The 22,531-nt window shown below is 39.5% G+C and overlaps 1 protein-coding gene across 1 annotated transcript in view; it reads left to right on the forward strand.

Annotated features, from left to right (window-relative positions):
* Window positions 1-21,872, forward strand: part of SGCD (sarcoglycan delta) — a 422,824-nt gene extending 400,952 nt beyond the window's left edge. The window contains exons 7-8 of the mRNA XM_028493399.2: window positions 11,700-11,823; window positions 13,211-21,872. Of these exons, the coding sequence (XP_028349200.1) occupies window positions 11,700-11,823; window positions 13,211-13,384 (298 nt within the window). The 3' untranslated portion in view covers window positions 13,385-21,872. The remainder of the gene's footprint in view (window positions 1-11,699; window positions 11,824-13,210) is intronic.
* Window positions 21,873-22,531: the final 659 nt, after the last annotated feature.

Genomic DNA, 22,531 nt, shown 5'->3' on the forward strand with positions numbered 1-22,531 from the left:
ATGCCGCAGAGCGGCTGGGCCCGTGGGCCATGGCCGCTGGGCCTGCGCGTCCGGAGCCTGTGCTCCTCAACGGGAGAGGCCGCAGCAGAGGGAGGCCCGCATACCACAAAAAAATAAATAAATAAAATAAAAAAATAAGTTCAGCAAATAAAGATCCAAGAGATGTGAACCCACAGAGAAAAGAAATATGAAGCATACTCAGAAACAAGGCACCATGAGCAAGAGAGAAGCATGGAAACAAGGCAGCCAGTTTAGATGCAGATATGGGAATTAGCAGAGAAAGAATATAAAATAATATGTTTACTATGAGTTGAGAAACAAAAGAGAATTGAAAGAGTAAAAACCAAAGGAATATAAAAATGGCTAACAAATTAGAAAATGCACAATAAGGAATTTCTAGAAATGAAAATGTAATCTTAAAAAGCAAAACTCCAATGGATGTGATGAAAAATAATACAAAGAAAAATTAAACGAACATGAGACTATATCTACAGAATCGTCCAGAAAAAAGAGAGGCAGAATAACAGGAATTCTGGAACAGGAATGCTAGGATGAGAATGTCTAATCTAAGTTTCAGCATGAAAAGAGAGAGAATGGAGCAGAAACAATTTTTGAAGACATATCAGCTAAGTGTTGTCCAGAAGTGATCAAAGACACCAAAGTACAAATTTAGAGAGGCAAAAAAAAAAAAAAAAAAACCTCAGGTAGAGTAAATAAAATGAAATCTACATCTAGGCATATCAAATGACATTGCAGAACATCAAAAATCAAAAGCATCAGGAGAGAATAGAAGAAAAAAGAAGTTCTAGAATTGAAGTTAGACTGAGAGCTGACTTCTTAACCACAACAGTGAGAACCAGAATACAGAGGAATAATATCTTCAGTTCCTGAGAGAAAATAACTGTCAGCACAGCATTGTGCATCCAGAGAAAATCCCTTTTACAAAAGAGGGCAAATTAAAAAATTACTCCAGAAAAACAAAACTGAGGATTTGCCCCAGCACACTCTCACTAAAAGAACATGTCAAAAATTTTCTTGATTTTAAGAAAAAAGGGAGGTTTAATACATAGATATAATATGTAAATAAACACTGAATAAAAAACAATCTTCCCAGATTAAAAAACACAGAACCAAAATACCTAACAGTACAGATAAATCAAAAATAGTATATTTGAACTGTTACATTTCAAAGAAAATCCATTAAAGATTTAATATTGTTAAGGTATTGACTCTCCTCAGAATTGATCTATGGATTCACACAATCCCAATCAAATTCCCTACAGGCTTTTAAGACTTATATGGAAAAGGAAAAAATCTAGAAGAGCCAAACCAATCTGTTTTCCTTTTGCAAAAGCTAAAGGAGTTGCTCTAGCTGATTCTGACTTCTTATAAAGTTATGGTAACCAAGACAGTCCGGTATTAGCATGAGGCTAGGCAAACAGATAAATAGAACAGAGTAGAGAGTTTAGAAATAGATCTGTATGTACATGGTTAATTGATTTTCAAGAAAAGCACCAATGCTATTCAATAGGGAAAGGATTAATTTTTTCAATAAATGGTGCTGGAACAACTCGATAAACCTACTGGTAAAAAAGTGAACCTCAACTCTATTCTTAAAAACTAATCAAGATGGATCATAAATCTAAATGTCAAGCTAAAACTTTAAAGCTTCTAGCAAAGACATGAGAGACTATCTTTGTAACCTTGGGGTAGGTGATGGTTTATTAGGGAAGGTACAGAAATACTAAACATAAAATATATGATAAATTGACATTCATCAAAAGACATTGTTTAAAAATGAGGTAAGTCATGGATTGGGAGAAAAATACTTGATATAGATAGATTTCAGGTATATGTATATACACAGAGATATTTATATCTGAATTTTCTGAAAATATATCTGAAATTTCAGAGATATATACACACAAAATTTTTTACCTAGAATAATACAAATAACCCAATTTTTAAAAAAAAAAAAAGTTGGACAAAAGATTTAAATAGATCCCTCCCAAAAGAACATCTTTGAATAGCCAATAAGCATGTGAAAAGCTGCTCGACCTCAATAGTCATCAGGGGAAACTGTAATGAAGAACCATTTTATAGCTACTGGAATAGTTTTAATTACATCAATATTGGTGCTAGGAATGTAAACTTGCACAACTACCTTGGAAAACAGTGTGTCAGTTTTCTTATTGTATTAGTCTACAGCAGCTTAAAAAACCAGACATTTGTTATCTCACAGTTTCTGTGGGTCAGAAATCTGGGTGCAATTTAGTGATGCCTCTCACTCAAGATCAATTATCAGGTTTTGCACTTAAGCTGTTGGCCAGGGCTGTGATCTTTCCAAATGCTTGTCTTGGGGAAGATCTATTTATAAATGCACTCCAGTGGTTGTTGGCAAGACTCAGCTTCCTGTAGATTATTGGAATGAGGGCCTTAGTTCTTCATGGGCTAATGGGATCCCTCAGTTTCTCAGACATCTTCATAGGGCAGTTCTCAGCATGGCAGCTGGCATCCATCCCTTGGAGTGAGGGAATGAGAGCAGGAACCCAAGATGGAAGCCACAGTCTTTTTATAACCTAGTCTCGTGAGTGACATCCTATCACTCTTGCAATGTTTTACTTGTGTAGAAGCAAGCCACTATATCCAGCCCACATCTAGAAGAGAGACTCAATCACCTAAGAGCATGAATACCAGAAAGCAAGGATCATTGGGGATTATTTTAGATTCTGCCTTACCACATTTATTAAAGACACACCTATGCTACAATTTAGTAGTTCTATTCATAGCTACTTATTTTAGAGAAATGAAAACTTTATCCTCATAAAGACGTGTGCAAAATAGCCTTAAACTCAAAACAACCAAATATCTACTAACAGGAAACTGGATAAAGGGTACAAACTTGCAGTTATAAGCTGAATGAGTTCTGGAGAGCTAATGTACAGCGTGGTGGTGGCTACAGTAAATAATAATGTATTATATATTTGAAATTTGCTAAAAGAGTAGATCTTAAATGTTCTTACTACATGGAGGGTAAAGGTAAATATGTGAGGTGATGAACAGGTTAATTACCTTAATTGGGGGAATCATTTCACAATGTATACATGTATCGAAACATCATGTTGTACACCTTAAATATATACTATGTTTATTTCTTAATCAAATTAAAGGATCTGTACATTTCACTGTATGTAAATTTTTCCTCAATAAAAAGTCATCTGAAATAAACAAGTAATCCAATTACATGAGAGACACATCTAAAATATAACCATACAGAATGGATGATATTTAAAAGAGTAGAAAAATGCGTTCAAGGAAAATACAGTGAGAACAACTATACTAATAGGCAAAATGGATTTCAAGGCAAAAACATTATAAGAAATAGAATCATTATACACATTGATAAGAAGACAATAAGGAAGACAGAACAATTCTAAGCTGGTATGTATTTAATAAAATACCTCTTTGAGTAACTGATAGATCAAACAGATATATATATAAATTTGAACAGAACAATTAAATATCTTGAGTTAACAGACACACATACAACATGGCACCAACAGCTGCAGAGCACACACTCTTTTCAGACAGGCATGAATATTTATAAAAATTGACACATACTGGGCCAAAAACCTAGCCTCGATTTTTAAATAATTGATTTTTTTTAAAGAGAATGCTTTTAACGATCATAATATTATCAGTTTAAGACTGATGAATAAAATATACACTAGAAATAAATCGTACAAAATCTTCCATATTGAGAAATTAAGGAAAATCCTTCTATAAAACTTACCACAGGAGAAATTATACTAAAATTATAGAAATTGTACTAAAACCTACATTAATACTCCTTTGGGATGCTGCCAAAAAAACAGATGTCCTTAAATGAATATATTAACTAAAAAGGCAGAACATTTTTTTTTTTTTTTTTTTTTTTTTTTTGCGGTACACGGGCCTCTCACTGTTGTGGCCTCTCCCGTTGCGGAGCACAGGCTCCGGACGCACAGGCTCAGCGCCCATGGCTCACGGGCCCAGCCGCCCCGCGGCATGTGGGATCTTCCCGGACCGGGGCACGAACCCGTGTCCCCTGCATTGGCAGGCGGACTCTCAACCACTGCGCCACCAGGGAAGCCTGGCAGAACATTTTAATTAACTAAGGTGGCAACACATTTTAGAACTTAGATTAGGATAATTCTGCAGTTGTTCTGTGTAGAACAAAAGACAAGGAAAATTTAAGGACAAGAAATAAACATAACACAGGATTGACAAAAGCAAAAGTTAGCTCTTTGAAAAGATGGATAATTGACAGTACTGCTCAAGAGGAAAAGAAGACATGAATAAAAATATTCGGAACAAAAGACATAACTACAAATGTTGGGGTCATTTTTTTTAATGAAAATATTATGAAAAGCTTTTGCGAAGAAGTTTAAACCTTTCTATGAAATGGAAAAATACTAAGAAGACATAACTCACCAAAATCAACCTGAGAAGAAACATAAAACCTGTATAATCCTATAATTATTTTTTAAATGGAAATAAGGTATCATTCCATGCCCAGGTTTATGAATGATTTAAATATTCAAGGAGTAAATAATTCTAATCTTTCATTAAAAATTCCAAAATATAGAAAACTGATAGAACCTGACAAATATATTGTAAGACAGAAAAATTACAGGATAAACTCACTTACAAACACAGGTGCAAAATCCTAAAAAAAATTGTTTCAGAAATTGATAGAAAAGTTGATACGTAATGACAATGTTGAACTAATACCAAAAAATTTAGGAGTGGATTATTATCGGAAAATTAATATAATCACCACATTAATATATTAAGGAGAAGTATATTATCTCAATATATGAAGAATAAAATGGTACTTGATAAAATTCATAGCAATGAATGATAGAAACTCTTAGCAACATAAGAATAGAAGGGAACTCTCTCATCACGATAAAAAGTATTTCGGGAAAAAATAAAAACCGTAGAACAAAAGAATCTTAATGATAAATTTTTTTGGGGGGAGGGGACAAAGGTGGGGTTTGTTTTTAATATAAAAGAAAAAACAACAACAACAACAACAACTCCTAAGGAATCTTAACAAAGGAAGGGAATATTTCACACTCAGAGAATAGACAACAGGACACAAAATTACAAGTGTTTTTACTCCAGACCTGTCCTCATCTCCTCCAACAGCAGAGGTGGGAAGGAGACAGCTGAAGCAAACAGGCAATTCTGTAAAACAAAGACTTAGAAACCCTACAAATATGATTAAAATCTAAACTTCTGTTTTGCTTTAAAAAAAAATTTTTTTTAATATATCAGAAGGCCTGCTTTAGTGACATGCTAGTCCCACCAGAAAATAACCCCAAAACCCCCTTGTCAGTAACATGCTCAAGTTGACCAGCCAACTCGTATTTCCAAACCCCTGTGTGTACAAGTACGTGTGTGTCTTTTAAACCAAAGCCCCAGGGCTCAGGTGACTGCTACTGCTATCAGTTCAGGAGAAGGCAAGATTGCTGTTGCCTTACTTTTAGTCAACACTGTATTGGACAGTCCTAGACAGAACAGTATGAAAAGTAAAAGAAATGAAAAGTATAAGAAATCAAAAGACATAAAACTGTCAAAATAATTACTGCCTACCAAGAAAACCTAAATCAACCTGCGTACAAATTGTGAAAAATAAGATAATTTACCTAGGTGTTAACTATAAGATCAACATACCAAAAACAACAAACAAACAAAAACCTGAATCTCAATTCAACAGGAAAAAGAAATAGGTGTAAGAGAAATACATTTTTACTGAAATACCATTTTCAATAACCACAAGAGATATGCTGAATCCACACAGAGAAGGCTAACTTTTCTGAACTACATCCAAGAAAACATAACAAAATAGAGACAGATGCAATGATCATGAAGTGAACATAAATCCAATAAAATTCCAACAGGTCTTCCTTCAGTTGAAACGTCAGTTGATTCTGAAATTTATTTGGAAGACCGAGAATAGCTAGGACAGTCTGGAAGAACAAGGCAAGAGAACTTGCCTTATGAAATGTAAAGAATTTAAAAATCATAGTAAGCTAAAATATTTAATTAATTATCGTCACAGGGATAGATGAATAGAATAACGAAACAGACTAGAAAACCCTGAAAGAGACCCATCAGTATATGGAAACATCATTTATGACAGAGCTAAATATGGGCTTTTCAATATATGATGTTGAGATCCTTCATCTTCATCTGTTTTGACCCCAACCTCAGACCACACACAAATATGAATACCCGTGAATTAGAGACTTAGAGAAAGCAAAACATAAAAGTTTTAAAAACAATATTGAAGAACTTTATGGTTTCAGTGTAGGGGAAGGATTTCTCAGACAAGACACAGAAAGCACAAACCCTAGAGGAAAAGATAATAAATTTGTTGACGTTAAAATATAAAACTTTTTCACCCCAAAATGCTAAGCATAGAGTGAAAAGATAAACTACAGCCTCAAAAAAAAGAAATTATCAATACATAGAACTGCTAAACAATTATTTTTCAGAATATATAAAGCATGCCTGTAATTCATACATACAAAATCAAAAAAACAAAAAAAATTAAAAGAGACAAAAGACATTTCACTGAAGAAGAATCCCAAATGGCTTACCAACAAATGAAAAGAGCCTTAACTCCATTACTAATCTGGGAAATGCAAATTTAGAAGACAGTAGCATCCCATTTCACACTCACTTCATAATAAACAATATCAAATGCTAGCAAGAAAGTAGAAAAAACAGAACTCTATACATTACTAATGGGAAAGTAATAAAGCCGTAGATAAGCATACCTTAGGAGCTAGCAATTGCACTCTTCGCCTATGTGTCCTAAAGAAAATTTACAAGTGAACCCCAGGATCCACATACAAGAATGTGCAGAGATGTCTTTGTAGAAACAAAAACTTGGAATCAATCCAAATGTCCAACAAAAGGATGGACAAAATATCATGATGTGTGATAACCCCAGGGGAATAGAATAAATTACAACTGTGCTACAGCATGGATGCATCTCAGGAACAAAACGTTGAGGCCAAAAATAAGTAAATCACTAAAGAATACATAAGTGGAATTATTCTGTGCATAAGGCTCAAAAACACATGGTAGTAAACGATTTATCATTTAAGGAGGCAAATGTAGTAATATTATAAAGTAAAGCAAGAAAACAGTAAACAGAATTCATAGTAGTAGTTACTCTTGAGAGAAGGAAATGGTTAGGATTAGGAAGAGCTCAGGGAATTGCAAAGGTAAGAATTTTTTTTAAAAAGGATGGTGACTATACAAGATTCCTGTCAATGTCATCCTTTATAACATATTTAGAGAAATCTTTTGCATCAATTCCAAAAATGTAATGTTTGCAATAAAATTTTTTTTCATCAGAAGCCCTGGCAGTAATCGGCCAGGTTAGAATAGCAGCTGCCTCCTGTCCAGAGCATCTCCATCACTTGCCATATATGATCGTGCAGAGAGTCTTGTTTTCCTTATAGCTTTCTTATGGGTCACTCACTGACATCACCTTTCCAGTCTTTGTAGGCATCTGATATGATGACGTTGTTTTAGAGCAGTGGTTCTCAAAGTGTGGTCCCCAAACTAGCAGCTTCAGCATCACCTGTGACTTGTCAAAAGTGCAGGCATTCAGGCACCACCCTTAACCTACTGTATCAAACTCAGGGGTGGAGCCTGGCAACGTAAGTTTTAACAAGCCCTCCAGCGGATTCTGTTGCTCCTGTTTGAGAGCCACTGTTCTGGAGGGCATGGCCCAGCCTTGGACCTCCTTTCCTAGACTTTCTTCCATTCTCAGATTCTTCAGTCCTCCCAGACGGGAGTCGCATGTCCTCCTAATGGGAGCAGTATTCATTTCCAAGAGCCAACAGGACCCTCAATTGTCACCAGCGCCCCCCAAATCAGGAGGAAGCCTCCCTCCATTTTCCTTGCTCAGTACCATTTAAGCAGTGGTGTTTTGGTTGTTAATCTATGGTCAGAAATTGACTGACATCACTGCAAGAGTGCTTTGTCTGCTCTTTGCAGGCCCCACAGGGCTCTTGTAGGAGCTTTTATTTTTTATTATTATTATTTTTTTTTACAGTGGAAAGATTTACCATGTGAACAAACTATTAAGTCTGCCTGAAGGACAAAGGGCGTTAAGATGAGGTATGAAACACAAAGCCAGTTACCGTTTTGTCCCTGCTGCCAGGGAATTGTCATTTCTACCTTATCTTAGCCTTTCACACTAGGAGACAGTTTCAGAGTAGCCCCCTTCCTTGTCATCCTGGTACTTCCAAGGCTGTGAGAGGGGAAAAGGCAGCAGTTATTTCTGAGTCCACTTCTCTGGCCTGGGAGCCCTCCTGCTGATTTCAAAGCCCATGGGAGGCGGCAAGAATAAAGTGAACTCATATGACAGAAATGGCAACACTCCATCTGATAAAGTTCTCCAAGCTCCAAACATTTTTTTTTTCCTATTTTGAATTTTTCCCTCTCAACTATCTTTTTGTATGAATCATCCACTTTGAAGGCTACATACCAAGTATGAACACATTCACCATATCCTGAGTTTGATGTCACTGATGTCAACCTTTTCAGTAAGTTGTAAGGACTTTTGTAGGGAAGGAAGTATGTCTCACTGAGCCATACATAGTACTACCACCTTACCCTTATTTATGGAGGCTAGTTTTGGAAATACAAGTGCATATTCCATGAAGATAGATTTGACATTTAATTACAAAGAATGGCGTGAAGATATGAGAGATAGGAAAGAAGGCCAGTTTTTCTGGCAGTGAAATGGAATACTGGACCACATGCTTGGGTTTGAATCTTAGTTTCGCCCTTTTACTAGGTGTGCAACCCTGCGCAAGTCATTTACCTTAGCGTCCTTGCTTGTACAATCAGGACTGAAGGAGTGCCAAAGGCATAGGATTTTTGTGGGGATTAAATGAGATAACACATATAAAGCACGTTCCACAGTGTCCATCACCTAGTGAGTATTCAATAAAGCATAGCTGATGTTTATGGCAAGAAATAAGACTAACAAAATAGGTCAGATCAAGCTCTAAATGGGCAAATAAGTCCAAGAGTTCCTGTCGTTTCTAAGAAATGTGTGAAGGTTTTGATAAGAGAAGTGACATATTCAAAACTGACTTCAGGTGTGTGTGAAGTACACACAACTGACTTCACTTTATGTGTCAAGTACACTAGAAAAAAACAAAGGAAGAATTCGAGACAAAACTTGGGAGGTTTCAACAGTCCAGGTTAGAGAAGAACTAATATATTGAGTAGGGAGAAGTCGTGAGTTAAAAGCTGCGTTAAGTGATGCAGTGAGGGAGGGAGGGAGGGAGGGAGGGAGGGAGAGAGGGAGGGAAGAAGGGGAACAGAGAAGATGGCGTGAGGGTTCTCCCCTGGGGAAGGTGGAGGATGGCAGTGCCCTGGAGAAGAGGGTGAACAAATGTGGAAGAGAGCTGGCAGTATTGTCAGAAGGGAAGCTTATGCCATGAGGGGAAAGGTCTCAATAGCAGTGAAAACAGAAGGTGTTAGACAACACTAGGATAAGGGGTGTGAGTCTACCAGACCTTATAGGAGGGAAGCAAAGAAAATGGTGGAAAACCATCCTCAGATTTTAGACGTGAGCTATAGGAAGAGCTTGATGCGTTGGATTAAGGTCCTAGACAAGGCTGTGCTGCACAGACATCATTCCCTGCCACTCTAGCAGCAAGACCCCCTTCCTTGAGCTGACGTTATAGTGAGAAAAACCACAGGCAAAGGAAGTCAACCACAGTTCGAGGTAGAACCACACCCGGCTCAGCACCAACTTGGTGAAGGTCTTGTGAGGACGAGAGGGTAGGATAGGGGCTTTTTGCCACACACAAAGGGGTGAGGTCAGAATGGAAAGGAGGAGTGAAAGAGAAGCTCAAGCCAATCCTTTGCTTAGGACTAGACACCTGTTGTTTCTCTTTAAGACTCTGGATGAGCCACTGTAGGGGGAGCACAAAAATCAGTGGAGAAGCCTGCTCTCTGAAGCACACCTCAGGGACCCAGACCTGGGAAGTGGGGAAGAGCCCTGTCTTGGCACCTGTGGAATGTAGCGTGGGATCGCTCAGGGTGGCGCCCCACAGATCGCCTTGCTCTGCCCGCCACTTACTGATGCCCATGAGGGTGTGTCCTACCCGTGGGGGCTGGTAGAAGCAGAACATGGAGTCAGCAGTTGGCAGAGAGGATGATGTTCCTTTTAAACATGTTCAAAGTGTCTGAAAGTTAGGAGTGGAGAAATAAAATGCAGAAAATTGGTCTGATTTAGAGTGGCTTGGTGGCCACTCCTGAGGTCCATGCTTCCTAAGTTGGGATACTTTCTTTGTAACAGAGAAGGGGATCTTCATTCAGTTCAATTTGGTGATAATATTAAAATCTGGAATATTTAGAGGATGGTTGAGTTTTAGTTCATATTTTTTGCCTAAAATAAGTTAGGCAAAAATCTTTCTATAAAGCATTATCCTATGAAGCAAAAGTGCCCTAATAATTAGCATAGAATGTGGCTGATTCTCCTTCTCTCAACTTACTTAATTTACATACAATAAAATTCACTCTTGGGAGGTATAATTATGTAAGTTTGCATAAACACATGGAGGCACATAACCACCACTGCAATCAAGATACAGAAAGAACAGGGCTTCCCTGGTGGCCCAGTGGTTGAGAGTCCGCCTGCCAATGCAGGAGACACAGGTTCGTGCCCCGGTCCGGGAAGATGCCACGCGCCGCGGAGCAGCTGGGCCCGTGAACCATGGCCGCTGAGCCTGCGCGTCCGGAGCCTGTGCTCCGCAACGGAAGAGGCCACAACAGTGAGAGGCCCGTGTACCGCTAAAAAAAAAAAAAAAAAAAAAAAAAAAAAGATAGAACAATTCTATCACCAAAACACATCTATTCTTCATGCTGTCCCTCCGTAGTCAAATCACTTCCCTCTAACTCCTAGCAACAACTTATCTGTTCTGAGTTTTCTTTTGACAATTGCCTATTTGAGTAAGGCCTGAGATATCTTTACGATTTGCTGGTATCAACAACAGTAACAGCAGTAATAGTAATAATTAACACATATTAATTATACATTTCCAATGTGCCAGGCACCATTTGAAGCACTTTAGGGATGACGAAACTGAGGCTTTGAGAAATTCTGGAAAAGAGAGGAGGGAAGAACGACTTGCCCAAGGTCATACAGTGGCAGCCGCATGGTTTGAGTTAGCCATGTCCAACTCCTAGGTCTATTTTCTTAACCTCTATCCACTTCTGCTTCCAGGAAGACAAAGAAAGTAGGGCGACGTGGAGAGAATATCTACTAATTTCACGAAGCCCAGTTTAGACCTGAGATTGCCTTACTCTAGAAATAAACAGAACTTATGTAAGAATTTGGTTAATCATGCTAATGAAGCAATAATTGACTGGGTGCCAGATAGAATGAAGCCAGGATCCTAAAACACCTTCCATACAATCTTTGTGATATGCAGTGAAGATAAAGCCCAGATACGTTATGTCCACCCTCAAAAAGTTGATCAGGCGGGCAAAGCTAGAATTTCCGGATCAGGTGCTGAAATGTTGTCTCAATGCTCAGAGCACCAACTTCCTCCTAACTTTACTAAAACAGTGAAATGGGATCTTTAATCTTAGTCTTGTGCATATTTCAGGTTGGAGTCCCCCACCCGGTCTCTGGTGATGGAGGCCCCAAAAGGAGTAGAAATAAATGCAGAAGCTGGCAACATGGAAGCCACCTGCAGAACAGAGCTGAGACTGGAGTCCAAAGACGGAGAGGTAAGCATTGAGAGGAACAGAAGCCCAGAGAGACACAGCTCCAACGAGCCAATGTTTCCTAAGACGCATCACTCCCTTTGCCTCTGAAGTTTATCCTACAGTGTAATGATCCTACAGTGTGACAGCAAAAAGAGCCAATCGGAAGGATTTATTTCTGGAACAAATATGTTGAACGGCACGATTATAAGCCAAACCCACAACACATACAAGTTATAATTCATTATCTGTAAAAGTGCTGAGGTAATAGTATGTATCGCAAGAACAGAATTATAAGGACATCTGTAAAACTGAGTGCTATTTCCAAACTCTCATCACCTTAAAGTAAGATTTAGTTGGCTGGTATAATTAAGCTGTATATCACACACGTCTATTTAAAGAGGAACTTAGTTTACTGGTAGACATTTTTAAGTGTACATTGTATGTTTCTACTTTCATTGAAAATGGAAAAGTCAGATCTAACAGCTATCCCAAATCAGAACAAGCCAAAACTTAACTAGGCAGCAAGAGGCTAAGAGGTGAGAGACTGCAAACATTCATTCTCTTAGCCCAGCACAGTCCCGCCTTGGTGAACAGAATAGCTGTTCGTGTTTTTGCAAGCAAGGTAAGCCAAATCCCCAAAGAAAATATGATTGCAATGCAAACTTTTGAAAGTGGCTTTGTCGTGTTCATAAGTGATTTTTTTCTACTTAAGATTTTATTTAAAAGAGAAAAAATGAGTTTTTAAAGCAAAACTCTATTCCACCTTCCATATCTACTTACAGGTTATCAGTCTCCACCTGCCTCTGTATACCAAGCCTGCCTTTTGATTGGTTTGGCATGTGCTATATTTGTTTTAAAAGAGCTAGTCAGATAGAGCTTTCAGTTATCAAAAGTGTCTCTGTAGACAGCTGCAGACTCCAAACCACACACATTTAGAAGTAGTGACTACATCACAGATACAGTTTACAGCTATCAGAATGTGGACCCTGGAGGAATCAGTTATAATCCTGACCATCATTTAAGACTGGAAGTGCTGCATATTCTTGAAGGCCCACCATGCACATAGATGTATTTAGGGTCTGAGAAGTCCCATACTAAAGAAAATTGTTACCCTGTCATTTCCAAATTTACTTCACTCTAGGAATCCACTCACATTCTACATGATACACTTTTACGAAACGCGAATATATACATGACATTGCCAGTGCAACGCTGTCTGGCTAGAATACAAGCTTCTGGGAGGGTAGAGACTTTATCTGTCTTGTTCATCCCTGAATTCCCAGTGCCAACAATTCTAAACACATAGTAGGTGCTCGTTTGATTTCAACTGAACATTCATCCCCTGTTTCGGAATGTCAAGAGGATAAATGACAGGCTCTAACTCTTCCTTCCTGTTTCCTCTCTTTAGATTAAGTTAGATGCTGCGAAAATCAAACTACCTAGACTGCCTCATGGATCCTACACGCCCACAGGAACAAGGCAGAAGGTCTTCGAGATCTGTGTCTGCGCCAATGGGAGATTATTCCTGTCCCAGGCAGGAACCGGTTCCACTTGTCAGATAAACACGAGTGTCTGCCTGTGAGAGACGACGCATAGTGGACATTGTCGGCAGCATCCAGGCCTTTTTCGGCTTTAGACCCTGGCTGCCAGCTATTTTTACTAGAACACAGAAAGCCTATCAAAGACCTTGTGTGTGTGTGTGTGGGTGTGGGTGTGTGTGTGTGTGTGTGTGTGTGTGAGTGAGTTTGCGCGTGTGGGTGATATAAATATATATAAATATATATAAATATATATATATCTATCCTCTGTATAACATGAGGTTTCAGTACAAAAGGAACCATGGGTGACCCTGTGATATCCACTGTCATTGCCATCCCAACCCCACCACATATATGATAAAATCAAAACACTAATTTGGGCCCAATATTCCCCAGACCTGCAGAATCACACAGTGTTATCGACACTTACTGAATATTCGCCTACACGTGTGAGTAACAGCCTGTCTTTTCCTTTAGTGTCATTACAAGGCAGTGATGGCGGGAATTTGCAAGTCACATTCAAGGGCTGAGACCCTTGTAGTAAAAGCGGATGCTTTATTAGCTTTTGTGCAGCTGGCCAACTTCTTCCCCCTTCAAGTTAGGGATGGGGTATTGCCGTAGAAGTCAGACAGAGGAACTCAACATGGCTGTGCCACTTTTGCATCCAAAGGTATTTGGCTTTTGTGGTTGGATGAATTAGGAGGATGGATTTTAGCAAAGTTTGAAAGGCTCACCCAACTGCTGTGAGCTTATTACTTCCTTCAAACTCACGTATTATCCCACAATCAAAACAGGAGCTGTAAATCAGCACAAAATGGGAAAACAGTTGCCCCTCAGTCGGCTACAAGCTCCTCGATGGTCCGACAGACTAAGAATAAATGGGCAATAGGTCTCTGTTTAAGGTGAAAAAATGGCTCAAAATCTGTTACATCCTCACTCCTGTTGACTTTATCCAACAGATTCTTACCCAAAATGATCACGTCAATCCAAATCTTTTAAGAGTGGAACCCCTACCCCCAAGAGAAGCTATTTGGAGATGGAAATCAAAGAGTGGCAAAGGAAACCAAATTATTTTTAAATATGTTTCTGGGGACTGGTAGGTAATTTAGAGGCATGCGTTTTATTTTTAAAGGTATGCACAAACTCTTTGCCTTCAATCTCCTTATATATTTTTTCAGTATTGGGATATTCATTTTCCTAAGTTGACCATTGTTTTCTCTAAGAACAGTGACCCAAGAATCACAGATCTAAAGTACCACATGCCCGCAGAAATGCTCGCTGAAAATTAATATAGACTGAGTCAAGTGTCTTTATTAGAATCACTGTGTCGCCAGGGGCCCAGCAGTACCCACTCCCCCGTATGCGGAAGCAGCTCCCTAATTCCCGCCATCAGCTACCTCCCATTACCCCACTTTCATCATCGTGCTCCAGGGTCACCCTGGCCAGCTCTTGTGCTGGGACAGGGGATTACACCGTCTCTGTTCAAAGAGGGGGATACGTGCCTATGCCTTACAACAATGCACTCAGCAAGGAGAAGCACATCCTATATTTATCTTGTGTTACCTGTAGTTTATTTTGAGTGATTGGAGGGGAAGGGTTTCACAATGACTGGGCATCTTAAAAGCTGGTAGGCAAACCAAGTGGCTGACAGATGTGGCCTCTGAGGAGCCTGGAAGGGAGAAGTAACTGCTTTCAACCATCCTGGATGCCACTTGGCAAGCAGTAGCCCCACAGTCCTAAACGAAGTCACATTTGTAGGCCTGAATGGCATTTGTTTGTTGTTGCTGTTTTCTTTCCTCAACAGGGTTCTGCTTTTTCTTACTTCACAAGCAGAGGGGAGATGTGCCATAGGAAATGAATAAGAGGTTTGGTATTTTTGAGATGACACTCAAGCATCGGGCTGAGTTTTGCACATGTGGAAGGTAAAAGCAAGCTTTGTGTTGCTCAGTCACTTAGAAGCGGGGTGAGGAGGGATGGTTCCAGCCTGACCAGTGGCCCTGCTGGCTCCCGGACCCCAGGCTCCCTCCAGTCACTCCTGCTTAACATCCATACAGAAGAATTGGGTTGCTCAAGGGGAGACCGTAAGATGCTTAGTGTGCAGCACTAGGGCCTAAAAAGGAAAACCATAAAGAGATATCCAATTGCTCTGACTCAGTATTATTTATATCCTGTAGGATCACAGCGCCAGAATCTGCATGTACCACACCCAGAGTTTTTCCAAGCCAGGAAAAAGCCCTCCTTGGCGACTGGGATCACCTACCCCATATCTTTCAGATCAACAGTAGTAATACCTATAAGGTCCTTTGTGGCTAAATACCTGAAGACAAAGGTTTTTGTTTGTTTGTTTTGTTGTTTTTTAAGCAGACAGACCATCTTTGCAGTTTGTCATCTCAAGTACATATCCTAAGGATGACAAAGAAACGGCAGGTTCCCTGAACCTCTTTCATCTAATTTTGTTCTAATCGTTAAATGAAAGTCTGAGATCAGCACCTTGGAAATTTTATGCCAATAAAAAAGACTGGTGTGATGCCACTTGCAAAAATTAATCCTAAATGTACTCAGATCACAAGTAGAATAAAAAGAATAATAGCAACCAAGAATAGAAATCAAGCACCTATGGGGACAGACATGATATAAAATTCTGATTTTCATTTGTGCTAAGTGACTACGGTATACCAGGTAATGAGCAGGAAGTTTGGCGTGGATTAAATTATGTATTTCAGTTCAGACTTTAGAATTCAGTAATTGCATATGAAGTCCTTCAATATACATTTTTTTCTCCCAACTTCCTCCAACTCGAATACCTGTCCATGGTCATGAGAAAACGTTTTACCTGAATTCTGGAAAAAAAAAAAATCTCTTTTACATTAAAATCTGATACCTTTAATTTATAAAAATGAGATCCTTTCTAATCTTATATACAATATCTTCTAGAAAATCACATCTCTCAGTATATTAAGCAGTGGGTGGCATAACAAAGAGTTTAAATGAATTTTCAATATTCTAGAAGTTCCAGCACGTTAATATTCTTCAGAAAAGTTTTATAAGTTAAAAGTTGATCTCCAAATATGTTTAGCACCTACTTCTATTGGATATCTGCTCAATAAGTTGTTAAAGTTTAGTCTTAAGAGGTTTTCAGAAGCCCTTTTGGTGACATCAGTCTAGGTGGAAACTTGATACAAAGCTGTATCTTTCTGTTACCCAAGAGACAGAGCTTATAAACTTGAATTGGCTTTTAACTTCCTTTAGGTCAGTTTTCCCTTGGATGATTTCCATTGTATATCCAGCACCATAGACCAAAGATTGCTTGAGGCTTGACTCTAGCACAGGGGTCAACAAACTCTGGTCCGGACACCAAATGGGACTCGTCACCTGATTTTGTGAATAAAGTTTTATTATAACACAGCCACATCCGTCCACTTACTTGTTATGTATGGCTGACTGCATACATGGACCAGCAGGGTTGAATATCTGTGCCAGAGACCTCTTGGCCCACAAAACATAAAATAGTTACTAACTGGTTCTTTAGTAAAAGTTTGCTGACTCCTGACAGAGAAGTCATTTGTAGCCTCATTTGTGTTGGACACAGCAGGAGAGAAAGCAGATGACAGCACTACATTTCCATGCGTGCTTGGGAATATAAATATGTGGTTATAGAAAAGATGGTCCGCCTTACACTGCATGTAAAAGAGATCCACTTCTCGGAGAAACACAGGCTCACAGGATTCCTGGAAACAGGGAAGATGGAATTAGGGAAGGGTTTAGTGGAAGAGGAAAGCTGTGATCCTCCAAAAGGTTCTTCCTGGAACCCTTCATATATAAATAGGGGGGTTCCTTCGGTCAGTATCATTGTGTGACAAGAAGTGAAGCAGGGGTCCTTTGATTTAGAGTCTCTTTCCTGAAGAGACTATTTCTGCAGTCTCTGCGTAGAGGTTTTCATCTCACCTTCCCATATTCCAGAAAGATGCCCATTCCATGGTCCTCTGAAGAATATTTTTGACTCAACGTATCTTTTTGGCATCCACCACCTCGGTTATTCACACCCACAGAGGACTCGCTTTCCTACAACCACATCAGGCCTGAAGGGTTGGTGGGACCAACAAATAATTAGAAATATTCAAAGGAACATCTGAAAATATGTAGGACAAAAAAATGTAGAATTATTTCATGAATCTGTTGCCGGGATTTGTGGAGGGCGGGGACCAGATTAATGCCAGTTTGGTGTTGTTTCCAAGGATCTGGGTCTTTGTTCTTTGGTGTAGGAGATTCACAAAAAAAAAAAAAAAAAAAAAAAAAAAAAAAAAAAAAAAAGATCTATTTTGAATTCCAGCATCTCTGCCTCTGTGTAGTAAGGCAGGTTCCTACCAGAGATTTGTCCCTTCAGTCAGCATCCCTATTGCTAATCCAAAGCTTTATACTCATATTTAATATTGTTAAAATAGCATCAGTTACGAATGATTCTTTGTAAGTATGAGTATTCCTGTTAGGGAGGAAAGGTGTTTTGGTTTTGTTTTTAAATAAAAATACCCACCATTTACCAGACCCTAATCAACATTAGTTAAAGGAGTCCTTCAGCATTTTATCTGGATTCAACTAAAAGAGGATTAAATTGGCCTTTCACAGGAAGAGCTACATGAGAATATCTTGCTTTTGTTTATTTTAGGCAAAAGGTAGCCTGATGTTTAGAACAAGGAGGTAAATATCCATCTAAGCACCTGATCCTTATTTTTTAAGGCTCTCTGAAAGGTGAATCTAATTTAAGTGAGTTGTAAACAAAACCCCTTTCCTCTCTTTCCTCTGCTCCAGGAAATCTTAGGCACGAAAAGGATAACAAAGCAGTTCCAGGAATGATACATTTGCATGGCGCCCCAGTAGCAGGTGGGGGAAAAAAAGTCATAATAAAAGAAACAACCTTAGAAAACAGGCCTTTTATCTCAAAGATAAAATGTCTTTCTTTTGGTCTTTCATCACTTTCTCCTCCTTGGAAGGCTCCCCTAGTCCCAACCTATTTCCATTAAAATAGTCAACGCTACTGCACTGGGATGTCAGATGCATCTCTTTCTTTGTGGTAATCAGAATTTAAAATTACACAGTTGCCTCTGAATTTCTCATTCACAAAGCTAAACCACTGATAAGAGATAAAGCACTCTGAAGCCGGCAAGGCACACTGCACGCATTAGCACTTTCAAAAGCAATGTGATTTCTGTGGTTCTTAAAAGCTTTCTTCATAATAGAGTCCTTGAAATTTCTCAAGACAGGTCTGAATGGCAAAGGGAAAAGAATTATTTGCGGGAGGTCCTCCTTTGAGCATTGTTAGAGCACACGGATAAAAGAAAACATCCCATGTGGGGTGACCAATGCTCCATGGGCTAGTTTCTTTGGTTTTATCCGCCCCCCTCCCCGCTTCCTTTTATAGATACTGACAGAGTAGGAAGTTAGCATCTTCCCTTGAAAAAAAAAAAAAAAGAGCTGTCCAATAGGGTGCAACAGGAGGTGTGATGTCGGAACAGCATTAACGAAGTTATTAAATCCATCAGTAACCAGTCTCAAACATACCAACAGCAATGCTGTCTCCTTAACTTCTGCCCAACAAGTAGTAATATCAGTTCCACTTCCGTGAGGTTTGCAACTGAACAGAGGAGAAGTTGCTATAGGCAAGAAGTATTTTTAGAGTCCAAATCCAGCTGTCGCAATGGGAAACCAGAATAGTGTTCCAAAATGCCTCATTAGGCGTTTGGACACCCTCACTAGGGACTGGAGGAATTTGCTTCATCGCTGAACATTAGCTAAGGTCAGATAAATAAAACAAGCATGAGGCTGCCCTCTTTGGGAGAAGGGAGAAGGAAACATCTGTCTTACATGAAATCTACTCTGCACTCCTAGAATCGCCGAGTAGTCCCACTTCTTCCACTGTCTTTGCAGCCTACTCCTGCATTTGGGTTATTTCAGTGAAATCAAAGAGAGCTCAGATTTCCTAAATCCCAGGCTGATCCGTGAAGTTACATGGGAGCAGTATAGCAAAGGACTGTCTGAGGGCAGGAAGATGATATTTGTTGACAAAGAAGACATTGGTGCTTCTCTAGTCCCCATATTCATATAATTCATGAGGTCCTAACATTTTGGGGGTCATAGGTTCTTTTGAGAATCTGAGCAAAGTTCTGAAACTTCTCCTCAAAAAGATTCACACCCATGAATTTTGCATAAGGTCAAAGAGGTCTCCTTGGACCCAAAGCCTATACTAAGATATGGCAAGAGTTGGATTCTATTTCTCCAATTATAATATTTTATTACCTAATATTCATTGAGCACTTACTATGTACTAGCCACTGTGCTAAGTGTTTTATACACATTCACTTATTTCATCCTCAAAGCAATCCTTTGAGTTAGGTTCCATTATAGTTCCAATCTACAGATGTGGAAACTGAGGCTTAGAAAGGCTGGGAAACTTGCTCAAAGCCACTAGCTAGAAAAAGGCAGAGCTGGAATGCAGGTCTAACTCCAGGCCACTATGCTGTGAAGTCACCAACATGTCAAACTATTTTTCGAGCTGTTAAGAAGTGTCTCCTACCAGTTTTTAGAATAGTCCTTCTTGGGTGGATCAGGCTATAAAACTTTTATCTCCCTTCTTTCCATCCTTTCTCATCTGTGACAGCATATAGTACTGAAAGAGAGATACCTACGGTGAAAATATAGAAGATCTGTCTGAGTAATAGAATCTGGAACCAAAAAACAAAATAGTGTGGTCTATGATTCTTGGTAAGTAAGTCAGGCTTCTTGTCCTTATAAATGTGAAGATGCCTGGGTTGTCAGCCTTACATTTAAGAGAAAACTTTAATACTCGATGATCTATAGTTGCGGCTAAACAAATCAGCATCTCTGCTCACATACCTCTCCTTCCACTCTACCTCACTTCAAAAGACTAATGTCTTATTTTAGGTGAGGTCTTTGATACCATTTGGTTATTATTCTTCCCTACTTTTAGTTGTGGCAAGACTCCAGGAAAGAATCAAATAAATAGAAAGGAACTCGATCATCCCTATTTCCCTGCAAGAAAATAAGACTAGAAAGAATTCAGTTAGCATTAGGCATGCGGGATCCAAGCTGGCCACTGTGGGATAATCGTTTGAGTCCCATACCTCATACCTTGTCAGTCATCATTAATGGCCTGTCACCCTCCCCATGTGCAGAATTTTTCTCACCAAAGCACTCAGGCCATCACTATCAATTTATCTGAGTTGGAAATGGGACCCACCTGCCAATTCGTGTTGCAACAGTGGCGCCCTTTAACCTTGAACCTGTACATTTGACGCTTGGTGTCCTAGTTTCAGAAAAGAGGTTTGTGGCATTCCAACGACTGAGGGAGAAGATGAGTGCATCTGAAGTTCTTACAACTTGGTGGCTTTAGGGCACTTTCATCTTCTAAGCCAAGGGATCAGGGTTTGATCTCTAAGAGTTAAAAGAGAAAATCGTTTTGAAGAATTAACTCAGCCAGGGACCATCCGAACAGGTTAAACCAGTATGCCCTCCTGCAGGTCCTGTTGTCAACCTGCCCCCATCCAGAGCTGAGTGACCACAGCAGCAGAGGGTGGGGTCCAGCCTGCTTTTCTGTGCTTTCTCAACAGCACACGTCTGATCCCCTGGAGGGCTGTGGACACAGCCTCTCACTGCTCCTCACACAGTCAACCCCGGTGCCAAGCAGGGTCCCGTCATGCTCCTGTGGCTCAGCCGCCCCTTAAACCTTGGTAATGGCATGAGCTAAAGTATGTCAAATATCCTGCTTCAGGGGAAGTCTTTCAGGGATTTTCTTTTACTGGTATATGTGTCCAAATGGCAAATCAGGAAGGGGTACCTTTAAAGGGTCTCATGGAACTAACATCACCAGAGCCAGCAATCAGGTTCCCTAGTAGAGAAGAGAGATCCTGGCAAAGTAGAAGGAAGAGTCGGCAAACCTGAATCTGGGGTGGACACAAAACTAACTTAATTTATATCCAGTGTTTGGTGATGGGGGAAACAGAGTTTTCCATCTGTTAATCACCTCCCCAATCAAGTTTCTCTCTTTCTGAGGCCACGAAGAAGCAGAGACACATTTTTTAAAGAGGTCGTGTTTGAGAAGGGAAAGATAGGGGACCGTCCATCATTGCACTGGCTAAATGCACTCCTGGAGAAGCCAGATTCTGGTGCTTTACACAGTAAAAATAAGGTCATACAAGTCCCATTTGCTCGAAGATTTTGAAAAAGGAACCCCATTCCCATAAAGCACTTGAGTTCAGCCTTTGGATTATTTTTTTATTTGATTTGGTTGTTTTTCTCTGGGTTTGGGTGTGATGTAAGAAGAGCTTTTTAGTTTTGTTTTGAATAACATCAATCCTTGCACACTCTATGCAAAAAATTTGTAAGCATTGCAATAATGCTATGAATTACAAGGAACTATTTTAACTTTATTACACTTTCTGTATAAAAAAATTTGTATTTAATATTATTTCAACTGCAGTCTTGTAAAATATATTAATAAAAATAATGATTGGTAAGAAGGAAAGCACCCTTGTCCACTTCTTTAGGGAATTCCACTTTCACAGTTGATAAATCAGTTACTCCTATTGACTCTGCCACAGAAATAAATTTTCTGGCTAACTTCTCTCTGCATCTCTTTGATCAGTGGCCTAACATGTTAGTTAAGCCACTGTGGTTCTTAGGAAGAGAGTCACACAGGCTGCTTTATAAAAGAGAGCTTATTATAAGGTAATACATGGCCTGGAATTGGGGAGTCCCCGGCACTTGGTGAAGGTAAGGGAACAGCCATCCTCTACTGCTTTCCTAAAGACCTGGACAGGCTCCTTTTGCTATAGTTTACCACTCCCGTCTCTAAATCAGTGAAGAAGCCAGTCTGCTTGCTCTTATCAGTTAAAATATTTTTAATCAGGCTACCTTAGCATTCCTGGTCAGCCTATGGATGAGCCACCTTTTAAGCCAGTTGCCCATCCCCGGTCCAGTTTTCATCTTCTTCCACACAATACCCTAACCCTAATCCCCTATCATGGCAGAATACACCACAGTCAATCCTCCATTTCAGCCTCTCACCTCTCCTGGCCTTCCAGAGTGTCATGTTTTTGCACATACTATTCCGTCCACCTAGAATGCCCTTCCATGTAGCACCACCCTATCACAGGATATCATCCTTCAAGATCCCATTC

Source organism: Physeter macrocephalus, chromosome 8 (assembly GCF_002837175.3).
Source record: "Physeter macrocephalus isolate SW-GA chromosome 8, ASM283717v5, whole genome shotgun sequence".
Lineage (NCBI taxonomy): Eukaryota > Metazoa > Chordata > Mammalia > Artiodactyla > Physeteridae > Physeter > Physeter macrocephalus.